This window comes from Myxocyprinus asiaticus, chromosome 36 (genome assembly GCF_019703515.2).
Source record: "Myxocyprinus asiaticus isolate MX2 ecotype Aquarium Trade chromosome 36, UBuf_Myxa_2, whole genome shotgun sequence".
NCBI lineage: Eukaryota > Metazoa > Chordata > Actinopteri > Cypriniformes > Catostomidae > Myxocyprinus > Myxocyprinus asiaticus.
Genome location: NC_059379.1, coordinates 16816154 through 16835835, shown reverse-complemented (window position 1 = coordinate 16835835; position 19682 = coordinate 16816154). Strand labels below are relative to the sequence as shown.

Here is a 19682-nt window from a genome sequence, read left to right as displayed (position 1 = left end):
ACTAAGGATAAAATCAAATTTGTTAAATTGATATGTCCGTAATTTAACATGTTAGAAGGTCCCCTGTATAATGAATAAGAGCATTAGCTGAAAGAGAATTTCTTTCATACTGTATGCAAGCAAAACGGACATTATAACTGAACTATACCCAAATTAATTGAAATTAAAAGCGAAATCGATCCAGGATATTGTGATGTATCGCGATATATCGTATCGTGATGTGTATCGCAATACGTATCGTATCGTGAGGTGGCTGGTGATACCCAGCACTAAGCAGTACCTGTTTGTCTTACATATTACGATGCGAGCATGTTTGCCTTTGCAGCAGGCCAAGAAAACTAGCACACATTCAGTCTGCTTTCAGCTCTTAATTGCCTTGACACATATACTGCCAGTGTAGGAATGACCCAGAATCAGCACAAAACAAAGATTTTCACCTATAAAATCACCCACACATGCACATAGAGATTCACTGGCCTCATACTTGGGAAAACCTCTCATTTGTACCTCTCATTAACACTCCGTGTCAGCACATCAGTCATCCCATAATGCTGACTGCTCACAAGCGTAGGCCCAAGTTAATCTGCACAGCATTAATCACTGATCTAAACAGGCTTTGTTCCGAAATCAAGAACATAATTCCCTTTGGGATGGGATGTGTTCTAATGGTTCTGTTCTGGTCTGTTTAAGGAAGTTGTAAAACTTAAAAATTTAATTTTCTTTGGAGGATTTCTCTCCCAGAGAATAAAGTGCCCCAGGAGTGTCATGCATCTATTTTTTTTGAGAGGGTACCAGTAGCAGTTCTAAATCACTTGGTGCATAGTTGAGATAAGACATATGTACATGTCTTTATATATGTGTAAGAAGACATGGGACCGTTGTTCAAATCCTGTCCTAAAATGTGATTTTTTTTTTTTTTGTAAACATTTAAATTAAACTTATTCCAGTGATCACCATACATTTTCGTTGTATGGACAAGAGCAGATTTCACTGCTTTTATGTTACCAGGGAAGAGACTCATACGAGCTTGGAGTGACATGAGGGTGGGTAGATGATAACAGAATTTTCTGTTTAAAGCAAATGATCTGCGAAAGGTTCGACTCAATTGGAATGACCAAATTTAGACATTTCTGCAAGTTTTTTTTATCTCAGCAAGCAGATTGAAGATCATTCAATTACTTGGGAATGTGATGTTTCTTGGTACCAGATTTGCCTGATATCATCCTCACGAGTAACTTCACCCTTGCTTTGTTCCTAATATTCCACATCCACAGTGAAAGCCCTCTGCATCATCCAGAACAAGTGAAAACATTTAGAGAGAAATCTAGCATCAATGTTTGAAAAAAATAAATACAAATAAGACAGGTTATCTTACCTTTAAGTTCTCAAATGGAATTAAGGGTCTTTATTTTAATAGAAGAAACATGCTGTTGTATGAAGGCCAGGTAAACATGTAGTGGCAGGTGAATTATTCATGAACTGTTTGGTGACTGTGGTGCTATCCTAAGGAATGTAGCAAATGGTCCAAATCTTGTTCAGCTATATAAAAATCATACTGCATTGTAAGTATTGATGTGTAGATATATCAGGTTGGAGCGAGAAGCCTGCTGACTGCTGAGATAGATAAAGTTTAGCTCTTTTTATGCCTTGAGTCTCCTGACAGGTTTGTGTGAAAGTTATGATGTAGCTTTGTTGCCCTTTGAAGAGACTGTATCACCTGGGGAGAATAGAAAGACCAAAAAAGAAGGGAATGGAAACATGAAGGGAGAGCAGTTCATTAAAAAATGACTGGCAGGCTGATTTGTTTTGTTGTCTCACTGGTCTTCCTAGGAATTCAGGAGCAGACCTCTCAGAGTTCAATAACTGAAACAGAGGAATCATATTTTTCTCTGAACCCAGAAGCCCTGCTATGGGCTGAGTGTCCCAGAGAAGAAACCTACTTCATGGTTCAACCAGGGGTCAAGGTTTGGCTCTTCCAGATAGCCCTAGTAGATGCCGTAACTACACCATCTGGGCCCAAAAAGCATTTCAGTGGAGATGCTTTGTCCTGTCTTTAAGCTGTGTAATGCTCTGTAATCAAGAACACAATTCCCTTTGGAATCACTGCTTGTATCGTGGCTCATCATTTGATTGGTCCTTTTTGATTTTAGTGTGTTGAGGATGGGATGTTTTCTACTATAATGGTTCTGTTCTGGTCTGTATTTTTAAGGAAGTTGTAAAACTAAAAAACTGCATCTCCATCTCCATTGACAGCTATTCAAAGTAGTCATGTATTCTTTATTTGTTATTTTTTGCAGACATATATATTTCACTTGTTACAAACAGGGTTAACAGTGGGCTCATACAGGTAAACCGTTCTATTCCACCTACCTGCCTATTGTTTGTCTAGGGGTCCATACCCTGCCGCTCATCCCATTTGTAACTAAGTGTGTGTGTTTAACATAGTCATCAGTACATTCTTCAGTGAGCTTACCTCGCTCCGGGACACCTGGCCAGCTCCGTTGCGTAGTAGTCAGCCGAGATTTCCTCGAGGCACCGGGCCAGTTCAGTCTCTCATGGTGATTGTTCAGAAAAGAAGGGGGATTTAAAAAGGCACACACAGTCCACAATGGAAACACAATCCTAACACGCATTTAGACATGAATACCAAGTGTTCCCTATTGTAACACGCAAATATTTTATTATATTAAAGTACTTTTTGAAGGGCTCTTAAAAGCATGGGACTGACTTTTCATTTAGATAGATGGAACCTAACAACAGATCGCTTTTTCCAAGTATTATAGACCTTTTGATTCAACAAAGGAGTCCAACAATTGAAGCAATAGTCATCAAGCATTATTGTTTTTATCCAGGTCCTCCTGACACTTACTGTTCATGACAGGTGAATAGTGGACTAGATCTGACAGCTTGAGGCAATGACATAAAAGGGTCAGATGTTGAGGGCGCTCTCCTCACAGGCACCTTAGTGACATTTTTTATCCCTCGGAATGTCAGTTGTTTGAACTAGTAGTGAACTAAGAACCATGGAGGTTACATTCACAGCCTTAGACTGACTTGTCTGTCCTACTGCCAACAGTGTGTTATCTTCAGAGCTGTCACTATCTGTTACCTCACACTCAGCTGGTCACAGTGCCACCCCTCTTCAAGGGTCTGAGAACAAGGGCTGAAGGGGCCCTGATGTGCTCTGATGAATCACATTTATTTTGAACTTCAAAGACTTTTACAATCTTCTTGGGTTACACTACCCAAAAGGAATTTCATGTGGCTTTTATAACACAAAGGTCCCACTAAATGCCTTTTGTATGCATGTCAAGCAACAGACGCAGCTTAGCTTTTGCATCTTAAAGAGATAGTTAACCCAAAAATGTACATTATTTTATAATTTACTCACCCTCAGGTAGTTATAGACCTGTATGACTTTCTACAACTTCTAAGGAACACAAAAGGATTTGACTAAATTTTGTGGGTGAAGATGGTGTGTGCGGACGTTGAGTGTGTGTGCCAGCAAAAAAAAAATGTATGCTGCACTTTATAGTCAGTGAGACTTAAGTTAAAAAAAAACTCACCGCTAAAATGATATCCTTGTCCATTGTGAATATTCAGGGGCAGATTCACTAAACAGTTGCGCCACTTTTGCGCTTGGTATTTCAGTGCAAAAAACCTGCATCTTATTCACTAACCACCCGGATTCTATTATAGCAGATGCAGTCAGCACTGAAATTGTGCTGTGTCTTGAGTATTTAAATGAAGTCATTGTCATTCCTTTCTGCGCAAACACGCCTCCTTTCTATTTCAATTAGGCTCAGTGTAGATTGTGCTTCATTCACAAAAATTGCCTGGCACAATTTAAATTGCATTATTACTGCCAAAAGGAAGTAGGCTATAAAATGAATTTTATTTAAGAGATGTTTGTGAACATTTTCAACTGATCATATCAGCAGTAATTAATCAAATGATGAAGAAGAACATTATAACCTGGCATATATCAAGCACACGTTCTGCATGTTTAAGAGATGAACGAGGTATCTGGATCAAAGTGATGCTGTACAGTCCCAGCAGGGTGTGCCAGATGTGGTTGTCTGTGGCATTCTCTGCTATATAGCACTTAGAATCGGACAGCAAGATCAGGATTGCGCATGCAAATTGTGTTCAGCAGCGATTTTGTGGGCATGTTTTTAGTGAATCGGACGCTAAACCAGCGCAGAAAGCTCGTGGGAAAAAAATTCACTTTTACTGGCCGCAATTCATTCTTAAGTCAATCTGCCACTCATTGTAGCTGTGTACGAAGCACCACCCACACAGAGGTCACCGCCAAACTAAGCCACTTCCTGTTGGTCAGCACAATGATTTTGCCTGTCAAAGTTCACCAGACTTGAACTCAAGGCAAAATCAGCGCAAGGAAATACTTTGCCACCGGAAGTCCATTCCGCGAAATTCACGATCACGTGGATTACCTTTGAGATGGTATGTGTGACCGCACCTTTAGGCAGAATGTTAGTCAGAATTCTTTAAAAGTGAATGGTGACTGAGACTAACATTCTGATTCACATCTCCCTTTATGTTCTACAGAAGAGAGTCAAACAGGTTTGGAACAATATGAGGGTGAGTGTATTATGACAGAATTTTCATTTTGGGTAGACTATCCTAAAAAGGCGGCAGATCACTAGCCAACCTAAAACCACTCGATTTTGCAAGAGAATGTTGCACCTACTGAGTGTTTTAGCTGAAATTCCAGCAAAAATCTTCTTTCAGAGGACTATCACACTCATTGATTAAGAATTGGAGAGGGGTGACAGACTAGATGACATTTCTTACAGATTCTCTGTCTTGAATTGCAATGGCCTATGTTGGCAGCAAATCAATATGAAGCTCAGCAAAATAAGAAAAAGTGTACCATGTGAACATACACAATTGTATTAGATTGAATTAGGGTGCAATTAATGGGGGAACTTTACCCTGTGAATGTGTGTAATGTATATTCATCCCCTTGGGGCTGTGCAGTGTGAAAAAAATAATAATAATTACATTCTGTGCTTTTTGACTGTTCTGTCCCAGAAATTACACACTTTAATTGTACTGTTATGTAGGTCAACTCAACATTAAACATACATGGAATTCATAGTGTTTTCGGAACCACAGAAAGAAAAATTTTGACCTTACACTAATGTTCTCTTAATCTTCTAAAATGTGATCTTTAGTGCATCCCCCATTGCGGGCTTCCTGGATGATTATGCCTTTGTGGTGTGTGGGCTGCTGGACCTGTTTGAGGCCACACAGCGGGTCCGTTGGTTGCAATGGGCTGAAGAACTCCAGCAGAGACAGGATCAGCTGTTCTGGGATTCCCAGGGCAGCGGCTACTTCTGCAGTGACCCATCAGATCCAACACTACTGCTGGCTCTCAAACAGGGTGAGTTGCACCATTATGACATCATTTGTGATACTGCTCTGGACAATGCATGGAGTCAAGGTCTGACTGACAGCCTCTACTAGTAGATGCCATTTTACACCATTCTGGATGTAAAAAGCATCTTTCTCCATTGACAGCTATTCAAAAGTAGCCTTGTATTTTGACTTCATAAAACTTTTTGCAAGCAGCATTTAAAAATACTGTAGATGTTTTGGCAGTGCCTGATTTTTTTTTGGAGGGCTCTTAAAAGTCTGCATTTGGCATCACAGCACATGCACAGACAAGATAGTCGCCAGTGAAGAGCTTGGGACTGTGCGCATTCTTGTGATGCCATCAGCCAATCAACATTGTTAGGAAGTCTTTTTCCTGAGGCTCCAGAGTGATTATTCACATGGCATTTCGCAAATTAGAAAGTGTCCAGAACTCAGTGCCCTTGAACAAAGATGGCAGCTATTCATGTGCCAGCCAAGCAACTGCGTTGAGATGAATGGAAATGTGAACAGATAGCTCTCTCCAGGTATTATAGACCTCTTTGGTACAAAGGTTGTGGAAAGGCAATGTATCTGTCAGGTCTGGGCTTTTTGCTTTGGGAGTGTGTAGGTGGTTTTGATTTACATGGAAAGAGTAATGGAGATTTCTAGCTGTCACTGTGCTCCGCTGTCGCCCTATCACCCAGTCACTGACAGCACCACCACTGCACTCTTCCACACTCCACTCTCTGCCTTATGGAGCCTCGCATGGGTAACTGTGTTTCAGCCTGACATACCTTGCTGAAACCACCCTACTCTCCCCTTATATAACCTCATTACTGTCTTTCGTTATGCTGTAATATCCTTCTCCTCTCTTTTTCCATCTTTCCCAAAGAGTACCCCTATTTCTCTTTCTCTTGCTATTTTCTTTTCCAGTCCATCTTCCTGCTTCTGTTAAATTCTAATATCTCCTCCTCCACCCCTCCACGTCTCTGGAAAAAAATTACCAATATAGAAGGCTGATCCTGTACATCAAAGCCTGCATTGTTAAAGCAATTGATATTTCCTTGAAGAAGCATCACAACCACATTATTCCACACTTTGTGCCATTCATCACCTTTTGCACGACAGTGCTGTGGAACTGGTATGTGATGGTGATTTTTCATGCTATTTTTCTCCCACGTCAATACAAATAGCCGCACACATACTTTCAAAGTGTATAAGCACCGGGGCTTAATGTCCCGAATGGCTTGGTTCCATATATTCTCCCTTGGAATTGGAAGGACGAGCTGATGTGAGCATGTAGTCACACCGCCGTGCCTGAGTTTTTGACTGATGGCACTGTGAAAATGGCACTGACACCAAGGAGATATGGATGAGGGAAAGTTAACTGTTATGTTTTTGTTGTTGCCTCTGATAAATTAAAATGGAAATAAGGCAGATCTTTCATTTTTTCTGAGTGACTGGGCCATTATGTAGTGAGCCAGGCGTGCAGAGTTGGCTCCATAAAGAGCCATGCGGTGCCGTCACGTGTCAGAACAGAGTCCCTTCACCTCTTTCTATGTCAGTGGAAGACGGATTGCCTCCCAAAGCAACTGGCACTCTACATTTTATGCAGTTGGATAAAAAACACTTTAGTGTAATCACTTTATTTTTTTATTTTTTTCTGTTTTATATATATATATATATATATATATATATATATATAACCACATATCCCCCACATATCCCCCCCCCATTTCTGGAGAGAAAGTCTGCAACAGCCATCTGTGCCCCCGGTCTGTGGACCACCTCGAACTTAAATGGCTGAAGAGCCAGATACCAACGGGTGATCCGCGCGTTGGTATACTTCATGCAATGGAGCCACTGGAGCGGGGCATGGTCTAAACAGATGGTGAAAGCCTGTCCCAGGAGGTAATACAGAAGGGTGAGAACCACCCACTTGATGGCCAGACACACCTTCTCAATGGTGCTGTACCTTGCCTCTCTTGCTGAAAGCTTACGGCTAATGTACAGCACCAGATGCTCCTCCCCCTCGACCACCTGTGACAATATGGCTCCCAACCCCCTGTCCGACACGTCGGTCTGTAAAACAAAAGGGAGAGAAAAATCAGGATCATGTAACAACGGCCCACCACTGGACCAGGTCTGGGGCTCCCTTTTTAGTGTGATCAGCCAGCATGTTGGTGATGTCCGAATAATTGGGCACAGACCTCCTATAATAGCCAGCCAGCCCCAGGAACTGTCTCACCTCCTTTTTGGTCTTGGGTCTCGGGCAGGCCTAAATCGCAGCGGTCTTTTCAATTTGGGGGCGCACCTGCCCGTGACCCAAGTGGAACCCCAGATACTGTACCTCCACCTGTCCAATTGTGCACTTCTTGGGGTTTGCCGTGAGTCCCGCCCATCGCAGCAACCTCAAAACCGCCCTCAGATGCTACATATGGCGCTGCCAATCATAACTGTATATAATGATGTCATCCAGATAGGCAGTGGCATACACAGAGTGCAGGTCCATAAGGCACTTAAATGTAGCCGGGGCTCCAAACAAACCGAATGGAAGGGTCACGAATTAGTGCAAGCCAAACGGTGTGGAGAAGGCTGTTTTCTCATGGGACATTGGTGTTAAGGGGATTTGCCAATAACCCTTCGTTAAATCCAGTGTCGAATAAAAGCGAGCCACACCCAACCGATCGAGCAGTTTGTCAATATGAGGCATTGGATACTTGTCAAATTTAGACACTACATTGACTTTTCTATAATCCATACAGAACCGGACCGAGTCACTGTGGGATTCTTCTATTACCCCCATATCCAGCATGACCTTTAATTCTTCTCAAACCACTTTTTTTTGTGCTCAGGTAATCGGTAGTGATGACTGCATATCACTACCCCTGGGGTTGTTTCGATATTGTGTTTTATGAGGTTCGTATGACCGGGAAGAGGCGAAGATGTCGTAGAATTCTCTTTGCAACCGAGTCACGTCGGTGACTTGTGATGGTGAGAGGTGTTCTCCGCAAGTGAACGGGGTGCCGTGATTGGCTTTTAAGTTCATGTCCGGCCCGAGCTCCTCCCTCTCCGGCACCACCTCTTTTCACGGTTTTGAGAGGTTGAGGTGGTAAATTTGCCGTGCTCCGCCCCTATCTGTTCGTATAACCTCACAATCGACTTCCCTGACTTACTTTGCAAGAAATTTAGAGCTTGATGTGGGATCTCCCTGTGTAAATTCCCATAGCCAAGCTCCCCTGTTGTACAGCCGGGATTGACATTCTTGAGCCTGTAGCAAATTCTCCTGTGTTGGTTGCCCCAATGTGTGGAGTTTTGCTCTCAGGTCAAGAACGTATTGAATTTCATTTTTACTGTTTGAAGGTCCCTCCTCCCAATTTTCCCTCACAACATCTAAGACACCGTGAGGCCTATGCCCATACAACAGTTCAAATGGGGAGAACCCCGTGGAGGCTTGCGTGACCCCTTGTACGGCGGATAACGGGTTCAAACCACTTATCCCAATTCCATGCATCTTCGTGCACGAACTTACGAAACATGTTTTTCAGGGTTTTATTAAACCGCTCGACCAAGCCATCCATTTGCGGGTGGAACACGCTTGTCCGAATTGATTTAATACCCAATCATTCAAACAGCTCGTGTTGTGTGTGACATAAAAGTAGTGCCTTGATCATTGAGGATTTCTTTTGGAATCCCCACTCGGAAGATTATTCTGAAGAGTGCCTCCACAACACTATGTGCTGAAATGTTGCGTAGAGGCACTGCTTCTGGATATCGTGTTGCATAGTCCACCAGAACCAACACAAAGCGATGCCCACATGCCATCCGCTCTAATGGCCCGACGAGGTCCATACCAATTCTTTTGAAGGGGACCCTGATCAAAAGAAGCGGTTGCAAAGGCGCTCTTGGGGTGCCAGCGGATTCACCAGCTGACATTCATGACATGCCGCACACCATCTGCGAACATCTCCGCGAATCCCCGGTTCAGTGTCTTTTCCTGCCCTAATTAACCCGCCATCGGATTATAATGAGCCATCTGGAATAACATTTTTGGCAGCTCTTCGGTATCAATAACTGTGTTGTATCTTCCTTTGTCTGGGTGTCCTGCTTCACTTGATACAACCAGTCATTTTTAATAGAAAAGTACAGATAGGCGAGTGCAATGTCTGGCTGAAGGCGGTGACCACCATTCACTCTCACTTGGTTGAAGGCGTACTTCTAAGAGTTTCGTCTCACGTCTGCTCCAGAGGGAAATCCCCAGCAGGGAATCCTCTAAGGGCTGGGGAAGCCGAGACTTCCCCCACCCTTACGTCATCCTGATGTGGAGCTGACGTAGATGGCCCAGGCTCCACCTCCCCAGCCAGCACATCACAGTCCATACCGAGACGCTCTGTTGCAGGACCCATCTGCACAAATTTCCCTTAATAAAGTGGAAAACGCTGGCCAATTCATGACCAAAATTAGCGGATGAGTAAGGCGCGAACTAACCGCAGCCTTGACACTATGCTTTTGTCCACGAAATTTAATCATCATGGTCACTACAGGATAATCTTGGATACCCCCATGCACACACCTTACATTCACCTTGTGACTAGCACCCAAAGCGTCGTCTTGAACTAGGCATTGATGGATGGAGGTTTGGCTGCAACCTTAATCCACCAAGGCCTGGTATGTACCCCCCTTAATACTCACAGGTATGCGGTACGTCCCAGCTCGATCGGAGGCGGCCTGTGGTGCATTGGGGACCCGAACCAATGTGCCCACCTCTATCAGCGGGCACTGGTCCCGGAAATGGCCTGAGCTCCCCTCAGCACCAACAGACTGACCCAGGCTCCACGCCTGCTCTGGCAGGCGTCCCGGAGCTGTTGGGCAAAGGCGAACGGTTGGCCATGCTCACCAATGGTCATAGAGCGGAAGCATTGGTGCTGCTGCTCGGGTGTCTGGCCGACCCATTGCAAGATGGCTTTTCTCAAGTCGGTGTACACCAGGAGGTTCTCCACTGGTAACTGCTGCGCCGCGAGTTGGGCTTCCCCAGACAGCAGTGGAATCAATCGGACCGCCCACTGGGTGCTCGGCCATCCCTATGCCCCTGCTGTCCACTCAAAGAGCTCCAAGAAGGCCTCCGGATCGTTGAGGGGGCCCATTGACCTGGGGCGGGGCGATCACGGGGTCCGGGGTCACGGCGGCAAGCACCCTCCTGGTGCAGCAAGCTCTGGAACATCTGCCGGTCCTCCGCTTGGACCTGGAGGAGCGCAATTAATTGCTGTTCCTGCTCAGTGCACAGCTCGAGGAGGGCCTGATGTTGCATCTGGTGGATGCTGCGAGGGTCTTGACCACATCCTCCAGAGGTGAGGGATCCATGGCGATGTTCTTTCTCCCTTAATTCCTGGGTTTCGGCACCACTGTAACAGGTAAAAGGATGGCAAGGAGGAAGCGGGAACTAGCTGAACAGTAAATGTAAAGTTTAATGTCAAACTCAACATAAATCAAACATAACAAACACACACACATGCTGCGTGGCCGTGTGCATCTCTCTCTCTCAAACTGGTGTCTCCGGCCCCCCTTTAACTTGTCTCTCCCGCTGATCAGCTGATTCAGTGCCCGGCCGTGTACCCTCACGGCCTGGCAACGCCCTCCTCCTTGTCACATAAACCTATAGGATTTCTTTGGGCTTGAGAATCTTCTGGGTTTTTTGGTGCTGTGCAAAACTGAAGTTGTTTGTGAAGTGTGGTTGCATTATTATAGATTATGGTCTGTTATTTTCCATATTGACTTTATGAAAGATCATGTGTGTTGATGTGTGTGGGGATAACTACAGCAGTAGTTCAGGGACAGAAGAAATCAGCTAACTCTCTAACTTGTCCAGAGAAATTAGCTAACTCTGACAAAACCTCCCTTTGAGGACATTTGGGGACAAATGCTAAAGGTGTGATCTAAATCCAACAAAACCTTCCTTTGGGGTCATCCTCAAAGAAAACCAATTATTAGGTTAGCTTTGCTTTAGATAAAAAGAATAAAAGTCTTTCCTATGTCCTCTTATTAGATAAGTTTTGTATGTGTATGGTGCTTCTGTCTTCCAAAGAGCGAGCTACCAGGTATCGTCTGCATGTGTTTGGTTGGGACAGCATTTCTGTTATTCATCAGTCATCGCTTCAGTCCCTCTCAGTTCCCAGATGCAATCAGCTCATTACATTGTGACACAGGGTACGGGAACCCACTCCCAGCACACGCATTCACAAACAAAGAGCAGATAAAGTAAATCAGCTCACAGCTCGAGCCACTTTACTCGTGATACCAGCCACTCTAAGCCCTGCGTGACTTCATAAATGAGCCCCGGCTAAATTGATATTGGAACCATCGATGTTATGATGCCAGTTTTTCCAGAGCTAAACTGTTTACATCATTGTGATGGAAAACATACAGGTTGTTGCATTGGGCTGTTTGCTTGACCGAAAAACTCCCATTGTGTCTCTTTTTCTTAGATCAGGATGGTGCTGAGCCCAGTGCAAACTCCGTTTCTGCCATGAACTTGCTGCGGCTCTCCCACCTCACAGGCAGACAGGATTGGATACAACGCTCTCAGCAATTACTGGCTGCCTTCTCTGATAGACTGGTTAAAGTGCCAATCGCACTGCCAGAAATGGTCCGCAGTGTAATGGCCCAACATTACACCCTTAAACAGGTAACCTCAGTTTACCCAACAGCTGCTCATTAAAGCAAATAGTTTTGTGACAATTCAGCAAAATTTCACTGTTATACAATTCTCTGTGCCAATTTTGACATGAGAGAAGAAAATAATATGTTATTAAACATACTATACTTGTATTTATATAGAATATACTTTTAGTAATTTAAATTAATCATTCAAAATTAATATAAATTAAGTTCAAATTAAAAATGGCTTTTTGTGAAAGCCATATTAAAGCTGCTAAAGTACTAAAGAAATTAATAAGCTATTAAACACTATATTCATACTGATATGTTTATATAGAACCTACTACTGTCAATTGATTTGACATGTCAGTTAGGCTGCATTTACATTACAAGGTGTAATGTAGAGATCCAATATTTGGCACTAATCCTATTTTTTATTTTGTTATTTTTTTGTCTGGTCTGTCTACACAACAAATCTACCTGTTGTATCATGCCCATCTTATGCAATGGCTATGAAATGTTATTTTTATTGCCATGAGAATAGGCCTTAAATGTGAATAAAATGCAGAAACAATAAAAGCACCAATAATTGAAAATCAGTGACACAATGGTGTCTCAGTATGCAAAATAGTTTATAATGCAAATCATGTTGGTGGAGTAATGGCAAAATGGAGCATTTATTGATTATTGTAATCGTTCTGAACTAACCATGTAGTAACCACAATGTATGGTTATTGTTTATGTACATTTAAAATAATTGTTGGCTTTCTTTCTTCTGCTGAACACAAATTAAAACATTTTGAAAAACATTTCAGCTCTGTAGGTCCATCCAATACAAGTGAATGGGTGCCAAACTTGTGATGCTCCAAAAAACATATATAGCCATCATAAAAGTAATCCATACTACTCCAGTGGTTACATCTATATCTTCAGAAGTGATATGGTAGGTGAATTTATTGTGCTATAAATTCTTCTCCCTGCCCAGTAGAGGGCATCTGCATGAAAAAGGTGAATCATCAATAACACAATAAGAAGAAAGTGGAGGTTGACTGAGCAGGGATGAAAATTTAAATATTGTTCCATTTCTCACCCACACCTATCAAATCGCTTCAGAAGATATGGATTAAGCCACTGGAGTTGTATGGATTACTTTTATGATGATTTTTGTGATTTTTGGAGCTTCAAAATTTTGGCACTCATTCACTTGCATTGTATGGACCAACAGAGCTGAAAACTTCTTCTAAAAATCTTTATTTGTGTTCTGCTGAAGAAAGAAAGTCATACACATCTGGGATGGCAGGAAGATGAGTAAACAATGAGAGAATTTTCATTTTTGGGTGAACTATCCCTTTAAGGTGGAAAAGTGTTTTTTTTAATTTTATTTATTTATTTTTATTTTACAGTTAGTGAGGTCGTCATTTAGGATCCACATTTCTTGAATTTAATTTAGTTCCTCCTGAACCTTTCTGAGTTCTCCTAAAGCTTTTTCCTGAACACAGAAGAGACCATTGATCAAGTCACTGGGATCCCTAATGATTTTTCTCACCTTAGTGCTCTTCCATCTAGTGTAGATGTCCTGCAGGTTGATCGGTACACCACAGGTGATATGTATGGTTGACCGCACAACCCTCCGCAGGTCCCTGCAGGCCAGGGTGCTGCTACTGTATCAGACATTAATACACCCTGACAGGATGCTTTCAATTGTGCATGCATGGTGAAAAGATCTCAGCATCTAGGGATCCAACCGGATCTTTTCAAGGCATGTTTGGGACAGTTTTCTGTGATGTGAACTTGATTGTTGTTACTCACTTAGGGGCCCTATTCATCATCTCCAAAAAGTCCACCATTACCTTCTTGGAGTTGTCTCCACCTAATCCAAGTAGACCTTCTCATCATTCAATGATGAGATATGATTCAGTCAGTGCTCAAACCCACCACAAGGAATTCCAGGATCCACAGACTGAAGGAGATGCGTTGACCCAGATTCCTTAGCTTGATGACAAGCTAAGTAATCTTGGTCTTTAAAACATGGTGGACTAATAGATTTAATGTTACCATGGTAATATTACCATGTGATCGCAAGTGCTAGATGGACTTAAGGACATGGCTGAATATGTAATCCAGTCCCACTGAAGAACCTCTTCACTTAATGCTCTGAAAACCTGAGAGTGAACTTCTCTTCAGTTGGGACTGTCACTTCTGATGCATTAGCCTGCAGGCTTGCGCCCTCTCTGCTGGTTGTTTGATGCTTTTTTGTATTTATTCATGTTTCCATGCATGTTTAGCTGAGTTTTAAACAAATTTAGTGTGACTCAAATTAAAAAAAATTGTATATACTTTATATTTAACCCTTAGAAATTTGGATGCCAAATCAGCTTTTTGGGTATTAGTGAAGTGCCCTGCGGAAAAGACCAGCTTAAACCATCTTGAATATCTGTTGGTTTTTGGTCTGCTTTGGTGCTGGTCTAGCTTGTGGACCAGCAATAGCCATACTGTTCAACATCAAACTTAGCTGGTTGACCAAGGTATGGATGCTCGGAAGGGACGCCAGTACACCAGCATTCCATCACAGTGATCAGCATCCAAAACACAACATATGGTCTTTTAAACATGGTATGACCCTTGTAGCTCCTGTTTGTTAAAAAAATATGAGTGTAGCATCCATAGCCAGTCATCAGTCTGCTCTGTCAGGATTGTTAGCTCTTGGATCAGTCACATTCCGACTAACACATCCCTTAGACTGATTGGTCTTGTAGCTGGATAAAAGTTTTTCCTGTCAGGGCACTTTCCCAAGTTTTCTCCTGTTCCCGGACAGTTGTAAAAGCTGTGAACGTGTCATGGCCATCAGAGCTCACCAGCGGAGAAGTCATCAGAGAAGGAGGAATAACAAGCTAGAGGTCCAGCTAAGGGCAGCCTGCTCCGCATCACACCTGCCCACCTCATTACAGTGCTGCACAAGCACCACTGACCCTTTCTTCATCTCTTTCATGCTTTTCTCATTTGTTCATTCTGCTGTTCATAAGTCTTTCTGTTCACAAGTTTTTTTTGTTTTTTTGTTCAGTTGTTCTGGTCAGTGTAACAATATCTTATTTTTCTTGTAGATTGTTATCTGTGGCCAGCCTGATGCCGAAGACACTGCAAGTTTGATTTCCTGTGTCAACTCCCTTTTTCTACCCCATAAAGTAAGTGTGCTTTACCAGGGTTTCCGCGGATCCTTAAAAAGTCTTAAAATGTCTTAAATTCAGTTTTCCAAAATGTAAGGTCTTAAAAAGTCTTAAATATCTAAATGATGCAACAAAAGTCTTAATTTTCTTTTAAAGAGGTCTTAAATTTGGGAGCGGAAAGACAGGAATCATGATATGACCTAAAGTGATTATCAAACTTCAAAAGAATACGATTTAATTAAATGAATGCATGCGCTGCATCCCTCAGAGTGAAAACGTGGCAATGTTGTATTTTCTCCAAGCATGTGGGGGCTTGTGAGTGTTTTCAGCTGTTGTAGAGCAGTTCACAATCATTAAACCATATCGGAAATTTATGACAAGCGATCACTAAAGATCAACTGTTGATGATATAGTGTTGATGAAATATGACAATGTTTACTTTTAATTGTTTATACAGGGCTCCAGACTGTGACTAAAATGGTCACAAATGCGACCAAAAATAACTGATTGCGACAATAATTTAAAATCTAGTCGCCATTGGCGACAGTCGGGTTGTGTATGTTCATATGCGGTTTCGTCAGATATCATTTTGTGAGTTATTTAATATATTTTTGAACGCACACAACCAGTGTGTCTCGAGCCGCTTTTCACCCGTTCTGTTTCTGACGAGCTTGCTGCTCCGCACGCAACAACAAACCCAGCGTGAGAGAGTCGTGAACAAATTACTCTTTTGAACCGGATCTTTGGGTTTGAAGGGGGGTTTGAACTCAGGAGCTCAGGTTAGCAGTTTGAATCAGATTCACTTTCTCAGCGAATCAGCCGTCCCAGTTGTGAGTGAGCTCACAACTGGGAGCGCAGACATTTCAAAATAAGACTCCTATGTGTATTTCGGGCTTATTTATAATTAAAAGTCCTGTATTGTGTACCACTTTTTTTCTTTTGGTAATTATTGATTGGGATTGGAGTAGCACAATAAACTGCATCTGGGATTTTATTCAATTTGCACTCTTGTAGTCTCTGTGTCTGGGGCCAAACAATTCACTATATATATATATATATAAAATATCAAGCTTTTGACACTTAGGACAATTGAGGGACTTGTACACAACTATTACACAAGGTGCAATCATTCATTGATGGTCAAGAAGACAACACACTACTATATGCATACTATATGTAAATATCTGTAATGTAGATTCTGAAGAGCAGTACTAAATAAAAAAAATCTTTTATCTCTCATATTTGTATAAATTATGAAAGGGGTGTGAACATTTATGAGACAAAAGGGAATTCAAACTTATCTTCTCAACCATATATACTGTTTATTAAACCTTAGATGAATGGGTTATCAGCTGACTTCCTTTTCTTCGGCTTTCTATCTTGTTTCTGAACAGCAATCTACATCGAGAAAATCTTTGATTTGTCTACTAAAAACTGCCATTTGGCTCCTTAATGTTTCAGTTTAGGAGCCAATTGCTCCAAAGTCATTATTTTAGTCCGGAGCCCTTATATTGTAAAATGTAGATTATTGTAGGAGTGCACATTTTATATCCTTTATTTGTTTGAATGAGCTGCTGGAAGCAGTGAAGCGCAAGCATTTCTTCTCCAAAACCAATATTATAAATCTATGAATAAAAAATGAGTACTCAACAAAGTAAAATATGAACTAATCATATAAATATTCTATTCACATTTGTTTCTATTATGTATTATTGTTGTAGTATAATATATTTAATATTATATTGTTAATTCATTATTTTTGAATTAAAAAATATCATTATCTCCATAAACCATAATTATAAATCTCAGATAATATTAGCTAAATTGAAAGTTTGTTATTAATTGTATTGTCTAAAAATAAGCCTAAAAGTCAGTCACTTTTTTAAACTTTGCATATTAGACATAAACTAGGTTTTTTAATTTGGAGCATTATTGATTATTTAAAGTTGCTGATGTAACGTGACCTTTTTAAATATTGTAGTGGCCTTTCACTGTATGTGGACATTTTTCTCTGTACATGGCACATTCATTGGTTTACACAGAAAGTAATATGCATTGGAGCACAGTCATGCTAATGAGTTCAACAAAGTAATCTCCAGCTAAAGGTGAAGTTGTCCGATTTTTTACGTATGTGTGCTGATGCACATAATACAAGGCATGGTCAATAGCTACCCACCACACCACACTTTGAATTTTGGAATAATTAGTAAATAGTTTGAGTTTTCCATAGACGTTAGCCTTAGGCTTGGCTTTGTGTTTTTTTTTTTTTGTTTTTTTTTGCTCTTCCTTTTACTCTTCCTGCCCTTTTCCCCAGCGCTTCTCCGTCTGTTCTCTTCTCTCGCAGACAGCAAATACATACATGCACATTGAATCTGGCCTTACAGGTTTTAACTGTGAAATATCAATATCAAGCACAACAGAATATACACCAGGGTCTAATCTTTTGCCATTTATTATAGTAGTCTGTGACAAGTCTCTTGCTCTCTTTGTGAAGGAGGAAGCGAGAGCCGGATAAATAATCCATGTGAGTCTATTTATATACACTTTTCAGTGTAACACACAAAATAATGCTTTTCAGCCGTACACTGCATACACACACGCAGCTTCGTGCATCTCTCTCCCCTCCGGCGGTCTGGATTTCCCTTTTATCCCTCTCCAGCTCTCACTGCAACACAAAACAGCTGTTAGAGATAATTTCCCACAGGTGTCAATCCTTACCGCTCTTCCTCTCCCGGCCTTGCTCTCCACAGACGTTGCTCGGCCAAGCCCACATCACCACATACCCCCAACGTCTGACTCAGGCCAGGGAGCAGTCCGGACTGTCACTTACTTTCTGGAGAGGAAATCCACAACAGCCATCTGCGCCCCCAGCCTGTGGACCACCTCAAACTTAAAAAGGTGATCTGCGCTTTGGTATCCTTCATGCGATGGAGTCACTGGAGTGAGGCGTGGTCCGAACAGGGGGTGAAAGCACACCCCAACAGATAGTACCGGAGGGTGAGGACTGCTCACTTGATAGCCAAACACTCCTTCTCAACTGTGCTGTACTTGGTCTCCCTCAGTAAGAGCTTACAACTAATGTACATCATGGGGCGCTTCTCCTCCTCCATCATCTGGGACAGTATCGATCCCACCCCCCTGTCCAATGCGTCTGTCTGCAAGATAAAGAGGAGAGTGAAGTCGGGAGAGTGCAATAACAGCCCGCCGCAAAGTGCAGCTTCACCAGCGTGAAGGCCTGCTGACAGGGCTCCATCCAGTGGACCGGATCTGGTGCCCTCTTTTTAGTCTGATTAGTCAGCAGGCTGGTGATGGTCAAATAGTTAGGCACAAACCTATGATAATAGCCAGCCAGCCCCAGGAACTGTCTCTGGTCTTAGGTCTCGGGCAGGCTGCAATCACTGTTCATGAAATCAGCGGTCTCATCAATTTGGGGCTGCACCTGCCCATGACCCAAGTGGAAGCCGTTCTTCCAATTGTGCACTTCTTTGGGTTTGCTGTGTGTCCCGCCTGTCTCAACGATCTCAGGACAGCCCTCAGATGCCGCAGGCATAAGAAGCGTGTGGTCTGTGTATTCTGTCCATGAGCTGTTAAAACATAGCCAGGGTCCTGAACAAATCGAACGGATGCGTTACTAATTGGTGTAATCCAAACGGTGTGGAAAATGCCATCTTTTCACAGGACATGGGAGTTAAGGGGATCTGCCAGTATCCCTTCGTCAAATCCAGTGTCGAATAAAAGCGAGCTGCGCCTAACCGATCGAGCAGCTCTCAATCCGAGGCATCGGGTACGCATCAAACTTAGACACCACATTGACTTTTCTATAATCCACACAGAACCAGACCGAGTCAGAACCACCGGGCTGGCCCAGTCACTGTGGGATTCTTCTATTACCCCCATATCCAGCATGGCCTTTAATTCTTCCCAAACCGCTTCTTTCTTGTGCTCATGTAATCGGTAGGGATGACTACGTACCACTATCCCTGGGGTCGTTTCGATATGGCGCTCTATGAGATTCGTACGACCGGGAAGAGGCGAGAACACGTCGGAGAATTCTCCTTGCAACCTGGCAACCTCCATGACTTGGGATGGTGAGAAGGTCCCCACAAGTTACCGGGGTGACTCTTTTAAGTTGGCCTCTGGTCCGAGCTCCTCCCTCTCCAGAACCACCATCGCCAAAGTCACGGGGACCGCCTCTCTCCACGGTTTTAGGAGGTTGAGGTGGTAAATCTGACGTGCTCCACCTCTATCCATTCGTTTCACAGCATAATTGATTTCCCTAACTCGCTGTGTGACCTCAAAGGGTCCTTGCCACTTGACGAGTAATTTAGAGCTCAATGCGGGGAGCAATACAAGGTCTTTATCTCCTGGTGTAAATTCCCGTAGCTGAGTACCCCTATTATACAGCCAGCTTTGACATTCTTAAGCCTGGAGCAAATTCTCCTGTGTTAATTGCCCCAGTGTGTGGAGTTTTGCTCACAGGTCAAG

The 19682-nt window shown here is 42.6% G+C and overlaps 1 protein-coding gene across 6 annotated transcripts in view; it reads left to right on the top strand.

Annotated features, from left to right (window-relative positions):
• Positions 1-19682, top strand: part of LOC127426986 (spermatogenesis-associated protein 20-like) — a 53715-nt gene that overhangs the window by 15875 nt on the left and 18158 nt on the right. For all 6 annotated transcript variants that reach the window (XR_007894886.1, XM_051674247.1, XM_051674248.1 and 3 more), the window contains 3 exons: positions 5199-5407; positions 11862-12061; positions 15135-15215. Coding sequence is in view for 5 of the 6 variants with exons in the window: in XM_051674247.1 (XP_051530207.1) it covers positions 5199-5407; positions 11862-12061; positions 15135-15215 (490 nt within the window). In the remaining variant the exon portion in view is untranslated. The remainder of the gene's footprint in view (positions 1-5198; positions 5408-11861; positions 12062-15134; positions 15216-19682) is intronic.